This window comes from Pleurodeles waltl, chromosome 4_1, assembly GCF_031143425.1.
Source record: "Pleurodeles waltl isolate 20211129_DDA chromosome 4_1, aPleWal1.hap1.20221129, whole genome shotgun sequence".
Classification (NCBI taxonomy): domain Eukaryota; kingdom Metazoa; phylum Chordata; class Amphibia; order Caudata; family Salamandridae; genus Pleurodeles; species Pleurodeles waltl.
Genome location: NC_090442.1, coordinates 770,042,120 through 770,058,772, shown reverse-complemented (window position 1 = coordinate 770,058,772; position 16,653 = coordinate 770,042,120). Strand labels below are relative to the sequence as shown.

Below are 16,653 nucleotides of genomic sequence, written 5' to 3'. Positions count from 1 at the left end.
ATTCAGGAAGCACAGGGATCTTTAGACGTAGATTAGTTTGCATCAAGACTGACCTTTCTGGTACAGGAATATTACAGTTTGTGACCAGACCTGGGGACTTAGAGGACTGTTAATTGTTACAGTTAAGTAATAGATGTTGGTCACTCTATAGTCGAAGGTAGGTCAGTTGGGGAATGCTATTTTGATGTGTAAGATTATGAATGGAATGGGGCTGGGGAGACCTCTGAATGCACTACATGATTTTAGTTTCAGATGCAAGTTTGGTTTCTGTATGTCTGACTACAACTATTGAATTTGTTTTAACCATGTTGTGTTTAATGTCCTTTAGAAGGGTATTGGATGGTAAGGCATTAGAAATAAGTAATCAATATTACTAACACAGTGAAGTTGTTTTTAAGGTGCGGAAAAGGTTGAAGGCAATGTCTTGAATTGAATTTTTGCTTCTTATCTGAGGATTATAAGCCATTGGAAGATGCATGAAGGAGCAAGAGCAGCATGCGTACAAGAACATAAATGCTGGTGAAAATCAGTTGTTGATATAGTTTGTGGCACGTTTTACAGCGGTATTGTTGGCTACTGTTGTGAGATGGACCAGAGAGGTTATGTAAGAAGCAGGTGTTAATCTGTTCAGATTTAAAGCATACTTAGTGATTGATGATATGGCAAGTAGTGCTAGCATTAATCCCCCTGCATCACCTAGGACATGTGTTATAGTTGCAAGAGAAAACGTAAAAATGGGGGATGAAAAAGGTAGCTAGCCAAAAAAAGGGTCTGTAGAAAAGGTATTAACTTTGGGGTAATTATGATGGGAATGCGCAATCAGTAGTCTTTGCTTTGCAGAAAAACTAATCAAGGAAAAAGAAAGGGGAGACTAAGAAAAAAAAGTACATTGAGAAGTGGGAATGTTTTGAGTAAGAATGGCATGGGGTTCACAGCATTCAAGAGGAGGATTGTTGTTGTGCAGGGGCTTTATAAAGGAGCTTAAACATTCTAGAAGATCTATGTTTGTTCAAACCTGGCTCTAAGTTCTTTGAAAGTGCTTCCGAGGACTGGCAATAAAGGAGTTTACTGCATAACGATAGCCTTCATGTCTTTAATCAAATTTCTACTCTCCTCATTACACTTGAATAATCGTCATTTATCCTAATCCATGCCCTCTCCATTGTGTCTGTTTTCTTTCGAGTGCCCGATGAAGTGGATTTTGTTTGACTATTGTACATGTAATATTTGTCTTTTCCCACACAGAACTTGTTACCTGCTCCATTTGTCGTCCAGAGCCTTCAAGAGCTAGACCTCTTCAGGTGCGCACTCACTGCTTTCTGTTTGTTGGCTAACTGGTTTGCATGCTTACTCGCTTCACTCCAGATGCCATTTGTTGCATGAGATCAGTATTGTCTGAAATATTTTCCACTTTTCTGTTCCTTCTTATCACTGTATCTGTGTTTAAATCTTTAAGATCACCCCACTCCTTATTCATCCTGTTACCTTTTAGCTCTTGTGACTCTTTAGCTGAGCTAAGAGTGGTCATGATAGGCATATACTTCACCTGCTTCTGCCGTCCCCTAGCTGAAATTAGCCCTACCAGCATGGGCTTCACAGCTTCCTTCACCCCGTAGCAGTGCTCATTTGCCTGAGAAGGGCAAATGGGTTACCATCAATCATAACCATTACCAGAATAGAATCTTGGCCACAAAGTAGGACTTCATGTATTAGAAATAGCAAATTGGAGCAATAGGGAAACAAGCAGGGATTGCATGTGGTGTACAGGATCTAATGAAACGCCTTGCTGATGTTTATGGAATAAACTATGTTCGAGAGCCAAGATAATGAATCGGTGAAGAAGGATACCACCGGTATGCAGGTCCTATTCTGCAGTCAGAACTGGACTCTTTTCTAGGTTCTGAAATGGTTCTGGTGTCTTGTAAATTGGGCTTCATTCCACAGGTCATAGGGATAGACCTCATTTGTGCGTTCCTCAGGAGACTGCTATAAAACTTGGTCATCCAGATTCCTGTTATTTGGGTACTTGACAGGTAGGTCGTAGGGGTTGGAGAGAGGTTTTTGACACTTGGCCTCTTGGAGCCAGAGCATGCCCCCACTCAATATAAAAATCTGCATTCCAGAGCCTCAGGGCAGTCAGGGAGGAAATGATGGGGAGACATCTGTGGTTCAAAGGAGACCCCTTCAAAGAAACCATCTACCGTAACTAGGGGTACTCAACGTCTGCAAGGCAGAGTAACCTTTACAGCGACCCTTGACTGGTGCTGCTGGATCGCGTGGGCACACCGCCAGAGGAATCTGTTATGCCCGTGAGGAGTACTGTCTGAGGAGGGGGGAATCCACACACCCTTCCTGCTTAGAGACTGACCTCCGGCTGACTGCCTGCTTTTGTTTAGCAATCCGAAGAGTAATCTCTAAGGGCAGGTTGGCTTGCCCCCCTAAGTCCTAAGGGACATCAAAGACCTCCTGATAGGGACCAACATCGACAATGGGTAATATCTGGTGTGCGGTGCCCTCTGCTGCACCTACATCATATGCTAGACTTCACTTGGCGGCAGCAGCAGTGCTAGCGTGGCCTAAGTATTGTCTGTAGTCCGGAATTGCCTCTTTCAGAGCTTGCCAAGGACTGCCTGCACTTCAGGTGAGTGGCCCTTCATTGTGGGGACCACTGCACGCCAAAACATCTTGTTTGAGTGACCCCCGCTATTGTTGAATGTGATGCATTTCTATTGTGTGAGCCTCGGCTACACACTCATTGCATCCAGTGCCCTGTTCCTTGTTTGTGACCCTCGGAAGTGGGGGGGTGCGACCCGAGTTGTGCTGTACTGGGCCTTGTATGGCATGGCTGAACTTACGTCGAAGTGTGTGACTGTGGAGTCTGGTACGACTAAAGACATCTTGTATTAGACCAAGAACCTCATTCCAGAGAGGTGCGGAAACCAAGTGTTCTCTCCTTTCTGCGGAGGTACGACACTGAGCACTTTTCATTTGGAATCGTAATCGTCTGGTGTCACTTGAGTCTTTGTGGCCCAGATGCGGCATCTCCTGGCACAAAACATGCGGGCCTAGTAACTTGTCGTGTGCAACTGGAAGTGTTGGGAGTGACTCAAGTCAACAAGCCATGACAGCACCTCTCCGTTCCGGAGGTGCTGTTATTGGTAACTATTTGATAACATTGGACTGTCTGGCTTGGCCGGGCACCTTGTCGTCTAACCCCAGTGACCCTCCACCTTTGTTTTGCTAACCTCTGAGTGAACCTTCTGTGGGGAGCCCAAACGTCTCCTAAATAATTGTTTACTCGATCAATCAGTCAAAACATTTTAGCGCTACTCACCCGTGAGGGTCTCAAGGCCCTTGTGGGGGGGGGGGAATGAGGGAGAGGTTACTGTTAGAACAACCATGTCTTGAGGTTTTTTCTGAAGAGTAGGAGGTCTTTTGTTTTGCGGAGGTTGGTGGGGAGGGGGTTCCAGGTTGTGGGGGTGAGGTAAGGGAAGGCCCTGCCTCCTGTGGTGGTTCGTTGGATGCGGGGGACTGTAGCTAGCGCAAGGTCGGCTGATCGGAGGTTGCGTACTGGCTGTTTGGAACCTTATGTGGGTGTCGGGAGGGAATGTACTGTTTTTCTGGTATGTCATACAGTAGCTAGTGTCTAACACAGTTCGGCCTCATGTTGTGACTTCTATTGCTAATTGGGGTAGAGGCCCAGAGTTTCATTATAATCCTGCTGTGTTGACAGTGTGTGTTGAATGCCATCTCTTTAAATATACACTGTGTGTGAAGTCTCATCTGTGCCGTGCAGCATGTTTGTGGCGGGGAAGTTCTGTGCCTTTGCTTTATACATTGCCTCTTTGATAAGCCTGACTGCTCTGTGCCAAGATACCCAAGGGTGAGCACAGGTTTCACAGTGAGTGTATTCACCCACCCTTGATGGGAATGGTGGGTTCTGCCTGGCTAGGGCCTTTTTTAAGCCGACCAGAATGTGCCGCCTCCAACACTTTCTCACATAGCATGTGTCTAATGTTTGGGGAACATCAGATGAGTTATTGTGTTTTCTGCACTGAAACTGATCTGAGAATACCCAGAAACTATATTCTATCTATATCCCAGAAGGGATGTGATTGAAAGGGACACTGGGCTTTATGGTGAAACAAAAGCTGGTGCTTTGGGTTAGGGGGTTTTGGTAGTTGGCATGGTCATTGAGCCAACAGTGCCTGCAAGTACTGTTTTGAAGGTCAGTCCCTCTCTTCAGGGACCTTCTAATGCCCATTCATTGTGTGTATCTCCAGACAAAAGTAATTGTGAGTACTCCCTGGAGGAAAAGCAGCAAGGTGCAAGACTCATGTGGTATTGTGTAACCTGGTCACACCTGACCCAGCCCAAGTCCTACCACAGCTGACTCTGAACCAAGCAAAGCAGGTTTGGAGCTGTTTGGAATTATTAAGAATTTTGTACCCAACTTTTGCTAGAGAGTTGGATAATCATTTCATCAAATCCACCACTTTGAAAGTTTTTGTCTCCCTACAATTCTGATGCCAGTAATCTGGTATAAGCATATCAATACTAGACATTGATTACCCCATAGTACCACCCACGCCCTATACATTGCTAAAACATAGAAGGCAAAGTTTTAAAATCTAAATTAGTTTAATCCTTGGTACCAGTGGTTTAATTTGAAGGTATATTTCTGAGAAGGAAAACCCTAGTCATTTAAAAAACAAAATGAGAATACTATATCTCACTGAGATCATTACAGTTACATAAAGTTTTTTTCTAGAACCTACAGTAGCTAATAGGGACCCACTGCCTGCGTCAGTGTTAGAATCCCCAACGTATCTTGCTATGGAGGCAATCAATGTTTCCTTTGGTGAGTCTATCGTCACAATTTTCATTTGATGATCTGAAGGTTTCCCATTTCAGGCATAGACTTACTGTTTCAGGCATCCTCTCTCAAACAATCCATACCCAACATTCTTGGCCAGTGGGTACTAAGTGCCATCAAGTATGGATGTGTCTTGAACTTTTTGTCAGCCGTTCATGTTCAAAAAGATTGCAAAGTCATCTGCAAAAACTTCTTCTAAAATGACTGCAGCTCATTGTAGAACCTAAATGATCTGCAGTTTTATTCCCTATACTTAATCATATCAGGGTCTTGCTCATAGACATAAACCTGGCTTTAGGTCTTTACAACTTGAACAAGTTTCTCATGGAAGAGATCTTCTATAGAGTCGCGTGAGAGTAAGGTGACAGTTGGTTCACAGTTAGTTCTTTTTTCCGGCTCCTTCTGTGAGGATCCTGGACCATTGAGGTCTAATTTTTCTGAGTTTTTTGCCAGAAAAATATTCTGCAAACTTTTTGCTCTGCTTTACTTAATGTTTTACCTTATTACCTGAGTAAGGTAACAACTTTTCTCTGAAAAGTGCCTTCACTTTTGTGAAATGCCCTTCTTGTGGCAAAAAGAAGGCCCAGTCAGATCCACACTCAGTGTACATAGTGTGTTTGCCACGGAGTCACTGTCCTGAGACCTGCAAGCACTGTAAGAATCTGTCTAAGAGTGGGCTTCATGAAAGAGAGAAAATATCATCCTCTTCTCTTCTTAAGTAGATCTCCAGAGACAGAGACTCTTCTAACAAGCGACAAGCCAGATCGACATCAGCCGGTAGGAAAATTCCTGTTTGTTCGCCGTCTACGTCATCGCTTCCGTCGTCACGTCAACATCGTCAATCGCTGTCGAAGAGTAAACCTCCGTCGACGGTGATTCAGACGACGTCGAGGGACATGGCGTTGAGGAAACAACTCCCTCATCGGGATAGATCTCCGTCGAAGGCCACCCACCGATCGACGTTGTGTAGGCACAGGAGTGCTCATATGCCATCAAAGGCAAGTAAAGATTCTCTGACGTTGAAACATCCAGCGTCAAATTGGACCTCAAGGGCAAGGTCGAGGTCGCCACTGACAAGACACCATTCGACGTCAAGGCACTCGCCACCGTTGGGCCATCGCTCGATGTTGAGGTGGTCAACATCGAGGCATACCCCTCCGTTGGGTCATCAGTCGCCGTCGAGGCATTCGACGTCAAGACTTAAAGTCAGGGAGGTCACATTCGATGTCAAGGGTTTGTCGATCTTGAAGACATTACAGCATCGAGACAATCATCACCTTTGACGGTTGCATCACAAATAGCGTCTCAATGTCACAGCCCTCCTCAAAAGACAGCAACAGGGCAACAGTCACCTACTGAGACGACTTTACCTCCTCAGGACACGGTAACGAGTAGATCATTTGTGGCGTCCTCAAGGGCCTCATCTCAAGGACAACTTTCCCCCATAAATCTGTCTCTGAGGTGGTTGGAAAGCCTTTACAAAACTCCGGCTTCTCCAGATTAGCAATATTCACTGCTCAATTCTCCCTCTGCTTCTTTTCCACGAAGGCCATCTCCAACAACTCCTGCCAAACGGACAGTGCCACCATCTGACCGATCCATGACACCGGCGCAGTCCTTCACGGTCGTGCACAAGAAGTAGGTCACAATCCAGGCGACGGTCAAGATCCTGGGTCTCTAGATCCCTTCACCAAAGACGCAGATCCCCTTCATGGTTCACTGCGGCTGAGTCTTTGATTAGAGACTATTCATCTACTTTAACAAATACTCCTCCGGCAAGAGTTTCTCTAGTGGACGATATAACCACTTTCAACGAAGTGTTGGTTAGAGGGGCCCAGAAGCTCAATATAGACATTCCGGAACCAACAACATCATTGTCTGTAATTTTTTTGAAACGCTGCACCATTGTACTTCTTCCAGGCAGCTGTTACCACTAGTTCTTGGTGTTCTGCAGCCAGCTATAGACACTTTTTTGACACCAGCAAGCATGCATGCAGCTCCGGTGCGGATCCTAAAGAAATATAAGGCCCCAGACCAGGACCCTTTATTTCTCAGAGTTAATCCCCCACTGGACTCTGTAATTCTAGCTGCCGCCCGTAAAACCCATTCAGTGGCCTCATCATCAACGGTCCCTCCAGATAAGGAGAGCAAACATCTGGATTCATTGGGCAGGAAAATGTGTGGTACCTCGGCAGCTTTTATGAAAGTTTCTAGTGCCTCTGCACTTTTGGGAAGATACGACCGTTCTTTGTGGGACTCTCTGAAAAGGTTCGTAGAGAAGTTGCAGAGAGAAGACAGACAGGACTTCCAAGAGATCCTTCAGGAAGGAAGTCTGATAGCCAACCAAGTGATCAGTGCGGCTGCAGATGGCTCAGACTTAGCGGCTCATGGGTATGCACATGGCATATGTGCAAGGAGGTCATCTTGGCTGAGCCTTACAGGTTTAAAACAGGAGGCTCAACATCGCATCCTGAACCTGCCATTCAATGGGAACAACATGTTTGGGACACATACCGATGATGAGATGGCCAAGCCGAAATCTATTAGACTTGCACGACTGGGTGCTTCAAGACGATGTCGTAGCAGACATTTTCCATCGGTGGGGGCATCCTCAATTAGACCTGTTTGCTGACAAAAGCAGCAAAAAAATGCCCTGACTTCCCACCCAGGTTTTTCCAACCAGGGACAAAGGGGATTGCCCTGTTGATAGATTGGTCAGGGACATTTCTCTGCACTTTTCCACCTATTCCCCTGATACCCACGGTAATCAACAAGCTCTACAGGTCCAAAACCAGGATGATACTAATAGCCACGTAATGGCCTTGATAATATTGGTACACAGATCTCCTCCAGTTGTCTGAAAAACCTTGCAAGAGGCTGCTGTGCAGACCGAATCTTCTCCACAGATTAGACGGGAAAGTTCTGCATCCCAACCTTCCCTTGCTAAGCTGGACGGCATGGCTCCTGAATTCCTGCAGTATGGCATCTAGGCCTCTTGCAGGAATGCAGGAATATTTTAAAGGAGTCCAAAAGGCCATTGACGCAACGCTCCTATGTGCTCAAATGGAAGAGGTTCTACATGGTGCAGACAGAATGATTTCAGTGCTATCCTGGTTCAAAAGGAGGTTATCGTGCCCTAGCTCCTCCATCTTGCGAAGTCAGGACTGCAGTTTTCATCCATTAAGGTACATTTGTCTGCCATTACAGCTTATCGTAAATCGCCCTCACAAAAGTCATTCTTTACTATGCCAGTGGATAAGGATTTTTTAGATGGCTTGTAAAACGTTTTTCCACCAATTCGTACACCTTCACCTCCATGGGAATTGAATGTGGTCTTGTCTAGACTTATGGCCGCCCCTTTTTGAGTCCATCCACAAAGCTTCTTTACAACATCTTACATGTAAGGCAGCTTTTCTTGTTGCCATTACTTCAGCTAGAAGGGTCAGCAAAATTCAGGCTCTCTGTTCAAAGGAACCCTATACAGATTTTCATAACAGAGTAGTTCTACAGACCACCCGGGTTTTTTTATCTAAGGTGGTTTCGGACTTCCATATTAATCAAACCATATCGCTTTCAACACTTTTCCCAAACCTGCTACTGTGGCAGAGAGAGCATTGCACTCCCTGGACTTGAAGAGGATGCTAAAATGTTATCTTGATAAGACTCAGGGCATTGTAAACTATGAAAATATGAGAACAGGTAGGGCTGCCTCAAGTCAGACAATTTCTAGATGGATAGTTTCATGTATTGTGACTACATACTAGTTAGCTAACAAACAATTGGCTGCCAATCCTAAAGCTCATTCTACAAGGGGCAAAGCGGCAACTATAGCCCTTCTTAAGAATGTACCGATCTCCGAAATTTACAAGGCTGCAACATGGAGATCGGTGCATACTTTCACGAGGCATTACTGTCTAGATTCAGATGCTAAAACAGACACTCAAGTGGGTCAGGCTTCTTTAAGAAATGTATTTAACTAAGACAAATGGACTGCCTGGGCTTCTATCACTCCGTCCGCAGGGTTATGGGATGGGCTTGCTAATCTATTCAGTGTTTATGACTATTGATGAGGATCCCATGGAAGAGAAGGATAAGTTACTTACCTGTAAATCCTAGTTCTCTTCCAGGGGTATCCTCATCAAAGTCATAAACAACCCACCCTCCTCCCCAGACGTGATTTTAGAAATATGGCAGTACTCATTGGCCTAATCCATTTCTTCTTACCACCAGAAAAAAGTACTGACCTAACTGTGAACCAACTGTTTCCTCACTCTCACCTCTAAGGCATGGTGGGATACTGGAGGTGCTCAAGGTCTTAAAAGCACGGTGCCAGTGTTTTGGTTGTGCTGTGTTAGCCTGCATGCAGCCGATTGGCTAATAATGCTCCTTTATTTTCAATGTATTTTTTTTCTTTTATAGTGGATTTTTTTATACTTTCTATGCCTTCTACTTTGACTGCAGAAAGTTTATACCTTTTAATTGAAGTTTAATTTATGTTAAAAAAAAAAAAAAAAACTTCACAAAAGTAAAGCATTTTTTAGCCTGTTTTCTCAACATAGACTGCATTATTGCTTACACATGCATATAATATATTTGTATTGAAATTCTCTTCTAAAATTTTACTTTTCATATATATTTCATACATATACATGTGTGACTGTATATGCTCTGGGATCCCCACATGTGGGCGGGAATATTCAGTGTTTATGACTTTGATGAGGATACCCATGGAAGAGAACTAGGATTTACGGGTAAGTAACTTATCCATTACTACTTTTTGGTGCTTGGGATCCAAGCACAGCTCGAAGTCCCACAACAAATAAATGCTCCCTGATGCATCTGAAGGCCTTCATTGAGCATGAAGCTGTTGTGTGGTTATATTAGCATTTACACCGGCACATTATTTAACGCTGGGTCTGAGGCCTGTGCCCTCCCACCTAGCTACATTTTACTTTTATTCCTTTATTTTTTTAGCAAGGCTTCATTTTAGTGGAAACATTTTTATTCCTTTAATCAGTTGTCCTTCCATACAGAATCTGTTATTCATTTCTGTGCACAACATTTAATGCAGTGCTCAACCCAAGGCTGTATATGTTATTTACTGTGTATTGCTGCTCAAAAGGGAACTCTGTCTAGCGTACACAGAAAAATGTGTTGTCACATCAAGGCAGTTCTTAGAACAACAGTAATGTTATTATAAAGCATCACACTGCCCACAATATTCTAGAGGCGACATTCCTGCCAGTTGCCATCTTATGCTGCACAGCCTCACAGTTTCTGCCGAAACCTTTTTGTTCCTCTTAGTCTACGTGGGAGGACTCCTAGCTGGCTAACAGACCTTTTCTTTACCTCTGAATACAGGTATGGGGGTTGGGCTTCTTTCTTGAGACCAGAAGGGTGAATTAGGGCTTCCACTGCTAACTGTTCTCAGTTAGAAGCTTAGTGGTGTAGGTAAGAATGTTAGACATGCCATTGTGACAGTATGGTGGGACTCTTCTTATGTTTCACTTTTCGGGTCACTGCTGCCATATCGCTGTGTTTCATTATCCTCATAATCTCAAGTCATGCCTTTTTATGTTAGAACGCAGTTGCTTCAATAAAACTTATTGAACCGAGATCTTGCTTCTGTTTTGTCTGTGCATGTATGAGACTTATGTAACTGAGAGAAAGGGGTATGATCCGTTACTCCACAACTTTCCTGAGGAGTCTGATAGTCATGCAATAGGCTGTCACAAACCACTTCTACCTCTGGTACTGGTGAGGTGCTTTTAGCTAGCCAGAAAGGGTTAGGCTCACAGCTGTCCCACGGAGTGGGATCAGACTCAGTCCCCCATGCTCTGTGGTGCTGCTGCCCAAATCCAGCAGTCTCGTTACCACAGCGAGACTGTGACACAGCTGTATGTTGATTAGCATAAGAAATGGTATTAGTCACTCTCCAGTTCCTGGTCTAGTTTGATGTGCATTGGTAAGTCAAAGTCAAAAGACAAGTCTTACCACAAACACAATAAACCAGAGTGTGATTCCACCTCTTGTTGCCGTTTCAGGGAGACACCACTCACTCGCTATTCCAAAAAACCTGAAAAACCCCTGCATTATTCAATTTCGAAACTCATTCTGAGACTGAAACCAAAGTGCTCCAAATTTCCTGAATCAGTGTTGATTCTGCAGCAGATTAGGGCCTTCAAAGAGGTAATGCTGTTGCTCTTGCGGATGATTAACCCCTTCGCTGCCAGGCCTTTTCCCCCTCCTGTGCCGAGCCTTTTTTTGGCTATTTGGAGCAGTTCGCGCTTAGGCCCTCATAACTTTTTGTTCACATAAGCTACCCACGCCAAATTTGCGTCCTTTTTTTCCAACATCCTAGGGATTCTAGAGGTACCCAGACTTTGTGGGTTCCCCAGAAGGAGGCCAAGAAATTAGCCAAAAAACAGTGCAAATTTCGTTTTTTTTAAAAAAAATGGGAAAAATGGGCTGCAGAAGAAGGCTTGTGGTTTTTTCCCTGAAAAGGGCATCAACAAAGGGTTTGCGGTGATAAAATCACCAGCTTCCCAGCTTTCAGGAACAGGCAGACTTGAATCAGAAAACCCAATTTTTCAACCCAATTTTGTCATTTTACTGGGACATACCCCATTTTTACGATTTTTTGTGCTTTCAGCCTCCTTCCAGTCAGTGACAGAAATGGGCATGAAACCAACGCTGGATCCCATAAACCGCAACATTTCTGAAAAGTAGACAAAATTCTGAATTCAGCAAGGGGTAATTTGTGTAGATCCTACAAGGGTTTCCTACAGAAAATAACAACTGAAAAAGAAAAATATTGAAATTGAGGTGAAAAAAACATCAATTTTTCTCTAAGTTTTACTCTGTAACTTTTTCCTGCAATGTCAGATTTTCGAAAGCAATATACCGTTACGTCTGCTGGACTCTTCTGGTTGCGGGGATATATAGGGCTTGTAGGTTCATCAAGAACTCTAGGTACCCAGAGCCAATAAATGACCTGCACCCTGCAGTGGGTTTTCATTCTATGCCGGGTATACAGCAATTCATTTGCTGAAATATAAAGAGTAAAAAATAGCTATCAAGAAAACCTTTGTATTTCCAAAATGGGCACAAGATAAGGTGTTGAGAAGCAGTGGTTATTTGCACATCTCTGAATTCCGGGGTGACCATACTAGCATGTGAATTACAGGGCTTTTCTCAAATAGATGTCTTTTTTACACACTCTCCTATATTTGGAAGGAAAAAATGTAGAGAAAGACAAGGGGCAATAACACTTGTTTTGCTATTCTATGTTCCCCCAAGTCTCCCGATAAAAATGATACCTCACTTGTGTGGGTAGGCCTAGCGCCCGCGACAGGAAACGCCCCAAAGCGCAACGTGGACACATCACAGAAAACAGACCTGTTTTTAGCAAAGTGCCTACCTGTAGATTTTGGCCTCTAGCTCAGCCGCCACCTAGGGAAACCTACCAAACCTGTGCATTTCTGAAAACTAGAGACCTAGGGGAATCCAAGATGGGGTGATTTGTGTGGCTCGGACCAGGTTCTGTTACCCAGAATCCTTTGCAAACCTCAAAATTTGGCTAAAAAAACACATGTTCCTCACATTTCTGTGGCAGAAAGTTCTGGAATCTGAGAGGAGCCACAAATTTCCTTCCACCCAGCGTTCCCCCACGTCTCCCGATAAAAATGATACCTCACTTGTGTGGGTAGGCCTAGCGCCCGCGACAGGAAACGCCCCAAAGCGCAATGTGGACACATCACAGAAAACAGACCTGTTTTTAGCAAAGTGCCTACCTGTAGATTTTGGCCTCTAACTCAGCCGCCACCTAGGGAAACCTACCAAACCTGTGCATTTCTGAAAACTAGAGACCTAGGGGAATCCAAGATGGGGTGATTTGTGTGGCTCGGACCAGATTCTGTTACCCAGAATCCTTTGCAAACCTCAAAATTTGGCTAAAAAACCACATGTTCCTCACATTTCTGTGGCAGAAAGTTCTGGAATCTGAGAGGAGCCACAAATTTCCTTCCACCCAGCGTTCCCCCACGTCTCCCGATAAAAATGATACCTCACTTGTGTGGGTAGGCCTAGCGCCCGCGACAGGAAACGCCCCAAAGCGCAACGTGGACACATCACAGAAAATAGACCTGTTTTTAGCAAAGTGCCTACCTGTAGATTTTGGCCTCTAGCTCAGCCGCCACCTAGGGAAACCTACCAAACCTGTGCATTTCTGAAAACTAGAGACCTAGGGGTATCCAAGATGGGGTGATTTGTGTGGCTCGGACCAGGTTCTGTTACCCAGAATCCTTTGCAAACCTCAAAATTTGGCTAAAAAAACACATGTTCCTCACATTTCTGTGGCAGAAAGTTCTGGAATCTGAGAGGAGCCACAAATTTCCTTCCACCCAGCGTTCCCCCACGTCTCCCGATAAAAATGATACCTCACTTGTGTGGGTAGGCCTAGCGCCCGCGACAGGAAACGCCCCAAAGCGCAATGTGGACACATCACAGAAAACAGACCTGTTTTTGCAAAGTGCCTACCTGTAGATTTTGGCCTCTAGCTCAGCCGCCACCTAGGGAAACCTACCAAACCTGTGCATTTCTGAAAACTAGAGACCTAGGGGAATCCAAGGAGGGGTGACTGGCGGGGCTCGGACCAGGTTCTGTTACCCAGAATCCTTTGCAAAGCTCAAAAATTGGCTAAAAAAACACATGTTCCTCACATTTCTGTGGCAGAAAGTTCTGGAATCTGAGAGGAGCCACAAATTTCCTTCCACCCAGCGTTCCCCCACGTCTCCCGATAAAAATGATACCTCACTTGTGTGGGTAGGCCTAGCGCCCGCGACAGGAAACGCCCCAAAGCGCAACGTGGACACATCACAGAAAACAGACCTGTTTTTAGCAAAGTGCCTACCTGTAGATTTTGGCCTCTAGCTCAGCCGCCACCTAGGGAAACCTACCAAACCTGTGCATTTCTGAAAACTAGAGACCTAGGGGAATCCAAGGAGGGGTGACTGGCGGGGCTCGGACCAGGTTCTGTTACCCAGAATCCTTTGCAAAGCTCAAAAATTGGCTAAAAAAAACACATGTTCCTCACATTTCTGTGGCAGAAAGTGCTGGAATCTGGGAGGAGCCACAAATTTCCTTCCACCCAGCGTTCCCCCAAGTCTCCCGATAAAAATGATACCTCACTTGCGTGGGTAGGCCTAGCGCCCGCGACAGGAAACGCCCCAAAGCGCAACGTGGACACCACCAAAATTTTGGAAGAAAACAGAGGTGTTTTTTGCGAAGTGACTACCTGTAGATTTTGGCCTCTAGCTCAGCCGGCACCTAGGGAAACCTACCAAACCTGTACATTTCTGAAAACTAGAGACCTAGGGGAATCCAAGGAGGGGTGACTGGCGGGGCTCGGACCAGGTTCTGTTACCCAGAATCCTTTGCAAAGCTCAACAATTGGCTAAAAAAACACATGTTCCTCACATTTCTGTGGCAGAAAGTTCTGGAATCTGAGAGGAGCCACAAATTTCCTTCCACCCAGCGTTCCCCCACGTCTCCCGATAAAAATGATACCTCACTTGTGTGGGTAGGCCTAGCGCCCGCGACAGGAAATGCCCCAAAGCGCAACGTGGACACATCACAGAAAACAGACCTGTTTTTAGCAAAGTGCCTACCTGTAGATTTTGGCCTCTAGCTCAGCCGCCACCTAGGGAAACCTACCAAACCTGTGCATTTCTGAAAACTAGAGACCTAGGGGAATCCAAGGAGGGGTGACTGGCGGGGCTCGGACCAGGTTCTGTTACCCAGAATCCTTTGCAAAGCTCAAAAATTGGCTAAAAAAAACACATGTTCCTCACATTTCTGTGGCAGAAAGTTCTGGAATCTGGGAGGAGCCACAAATTTCCTTCCACCCAGCGTTCCCCCAAGTCTCCCGATAAAAATGATACCTCACTTGCGTGGGTAGGCCTAGCGCCCGCGACAGGAAACGCCCCAAAGCGCAACGTGGACACCACCAAAATTTTGGAAGAAAACAGAGGTGTTTTTTGCGAAGTGACTACCTGTAGATTTTGGCCTCTAGCTCAGCCGGCACCTAGGGAAACCTACCAAATCTGTACATTTCTGAAAACTAGAGACCTAGGGGAATCCAAGGAGGGGTGACTGGCGGGGCTCGGACCAGGTTCGGTTACCCAGAATCCTTTGCAAAGCTCAAAATTTGGCTAAAAAAACACATGTTCCTCACATTTCTGTGGCAGAAAGTTCTGGAATCTGAGAGGAGCCACAAATTTCCTTCCAACCAGCGTTCCCCCACGTCTCCCGATAAAAATGATACCTCACTTGTGTGGGTAGGCCTAGCGCCCGCGACAGGAAACGCCCCAAAGCGCAACGTGGACACATCACAGAGAATAGACCTGTTTTTAGCAAAGTGCCTACCTGTAGATTTTGGCCTCTAGCTCAGCCGCCACCTAGGGAAACCTACCAAACCTGTGCATTTCTGAAAACTAGAGACCTAGGGGAATCCAAGATGGGGTGATTTGTGTGGCTCGGACCAGGTTCTGTTACCCAGAATCCTTTGCAAAGCTCAAAATTTGGCTAAAAAAACACATGTTCCTCACATTTCTGTGGCAGAAAGTTCTGGAATCTGAGAGGGGCCACAAATTTCCTTCCACCCAGCGTTCCCCCACGTCTCCCGATAAAAATGATACCTCACTTGTGTGGGTAGGCCTAGCGCCCGCGACAGGAAACGCCCCAAAGCGCAGCGTGGACACATCACATTTTTTCATTGAAAACAGTGCCTACCTGTAGTTTTGGGCCTGTAGCTCAGCCAGCACCTAGGGAAACCTACGAAACCTGTGCATTTCTGAAAACTAGAGACCTAGGGGAATCCAAGATGGGGTGACTTGAGGGGCTATGACCAGGTTCTGTTACCCAGAATCCTTTCCAAACCTCAAATTTTGGCTAAAAAAACGCATTTTTCACACATTTCGGTGACAGAAAGTTCTGGAATCTGAGTGGAGCCACAAATTTCCTTCCACCCAGCGTTCCCCCAAGTCTCCCGATAAGAATGATACCTCACTTGTGTGGGTGGGCCAGGTGCCTCCAACAGAATAAGGCCCAAAACTTGTAGAGATACAGGGGATAGTACTGCGAGTTTATAAGGACATATTCTTTTATACATCTTTAGACTGACTCTGCTTTGGGGACCCACATACGTGAGGTGTCATTTTATTTGGGAGACTGAGGGGAACACTGGGGAGTAGGAATTTTGTGCTGGAGTGGTGATCGTACGAAGAAAAGTCAGGAAAATATGCTTTTTTTAAGCACATTTTGAGGTTTACAGAGGAGTCTGGGTAAGAAAATGTTGGGGGATCCACGCAAGCCACTCCTCCCTGGACTCCTTGGGGTGTCTAGTTTTAAAAAATGTCTGGGTTTGGTAGGTTTCCCTAGATGAAGGCCGCACACAGGACCAAAAACATAGGTGCCCTCTCCCCCCCCAAACACAGGTAGTTTTGTAATATATCGTTTTGATGTGCCCACATACGTCCGTGATGTGCCAAACACTAAAATTTTGAAAAGAAACACACTTAGGTTATGTGAAAAAGACCCCTCACCCACCAACCAAGTTGGTGGCATGCTTAATCATCGGGGTCCCACCTGAGGCACCTAGCGTGTCATAGGTGTGCTGCGACGCCTGATTACAGCGGAGCAGGTTTGGTCATTTTTACCACACATACTGGTTGGATTTGGCACGAGGGTGAGTGATGGTTCAGTGGATCAAATTTTAC

General features: G+C 45.3%; 1 protein-coding gene across 1 annotated transcript in view; it reads left to right on the top strand.

Annotated features, from left to right (window-relative positions):
* The window catches only part of DENND6B (DENN domain containing 6B), a 367,826-nt gene that overhangs the window by 100,745 nt on the left and 250,428 nt on the right, over positions 1–16,653 (top strand). The window contains exon 9 of the mRNA XM_069229420.1: positions 1,246–1,301. Coding sequence (XP_069085521.1) covers positions 1,246–1,301 — 56 coding nt within the window. The remainder of the gene's footprint in view (positions 1–1,245; positions 1,302–16,653) is intronic.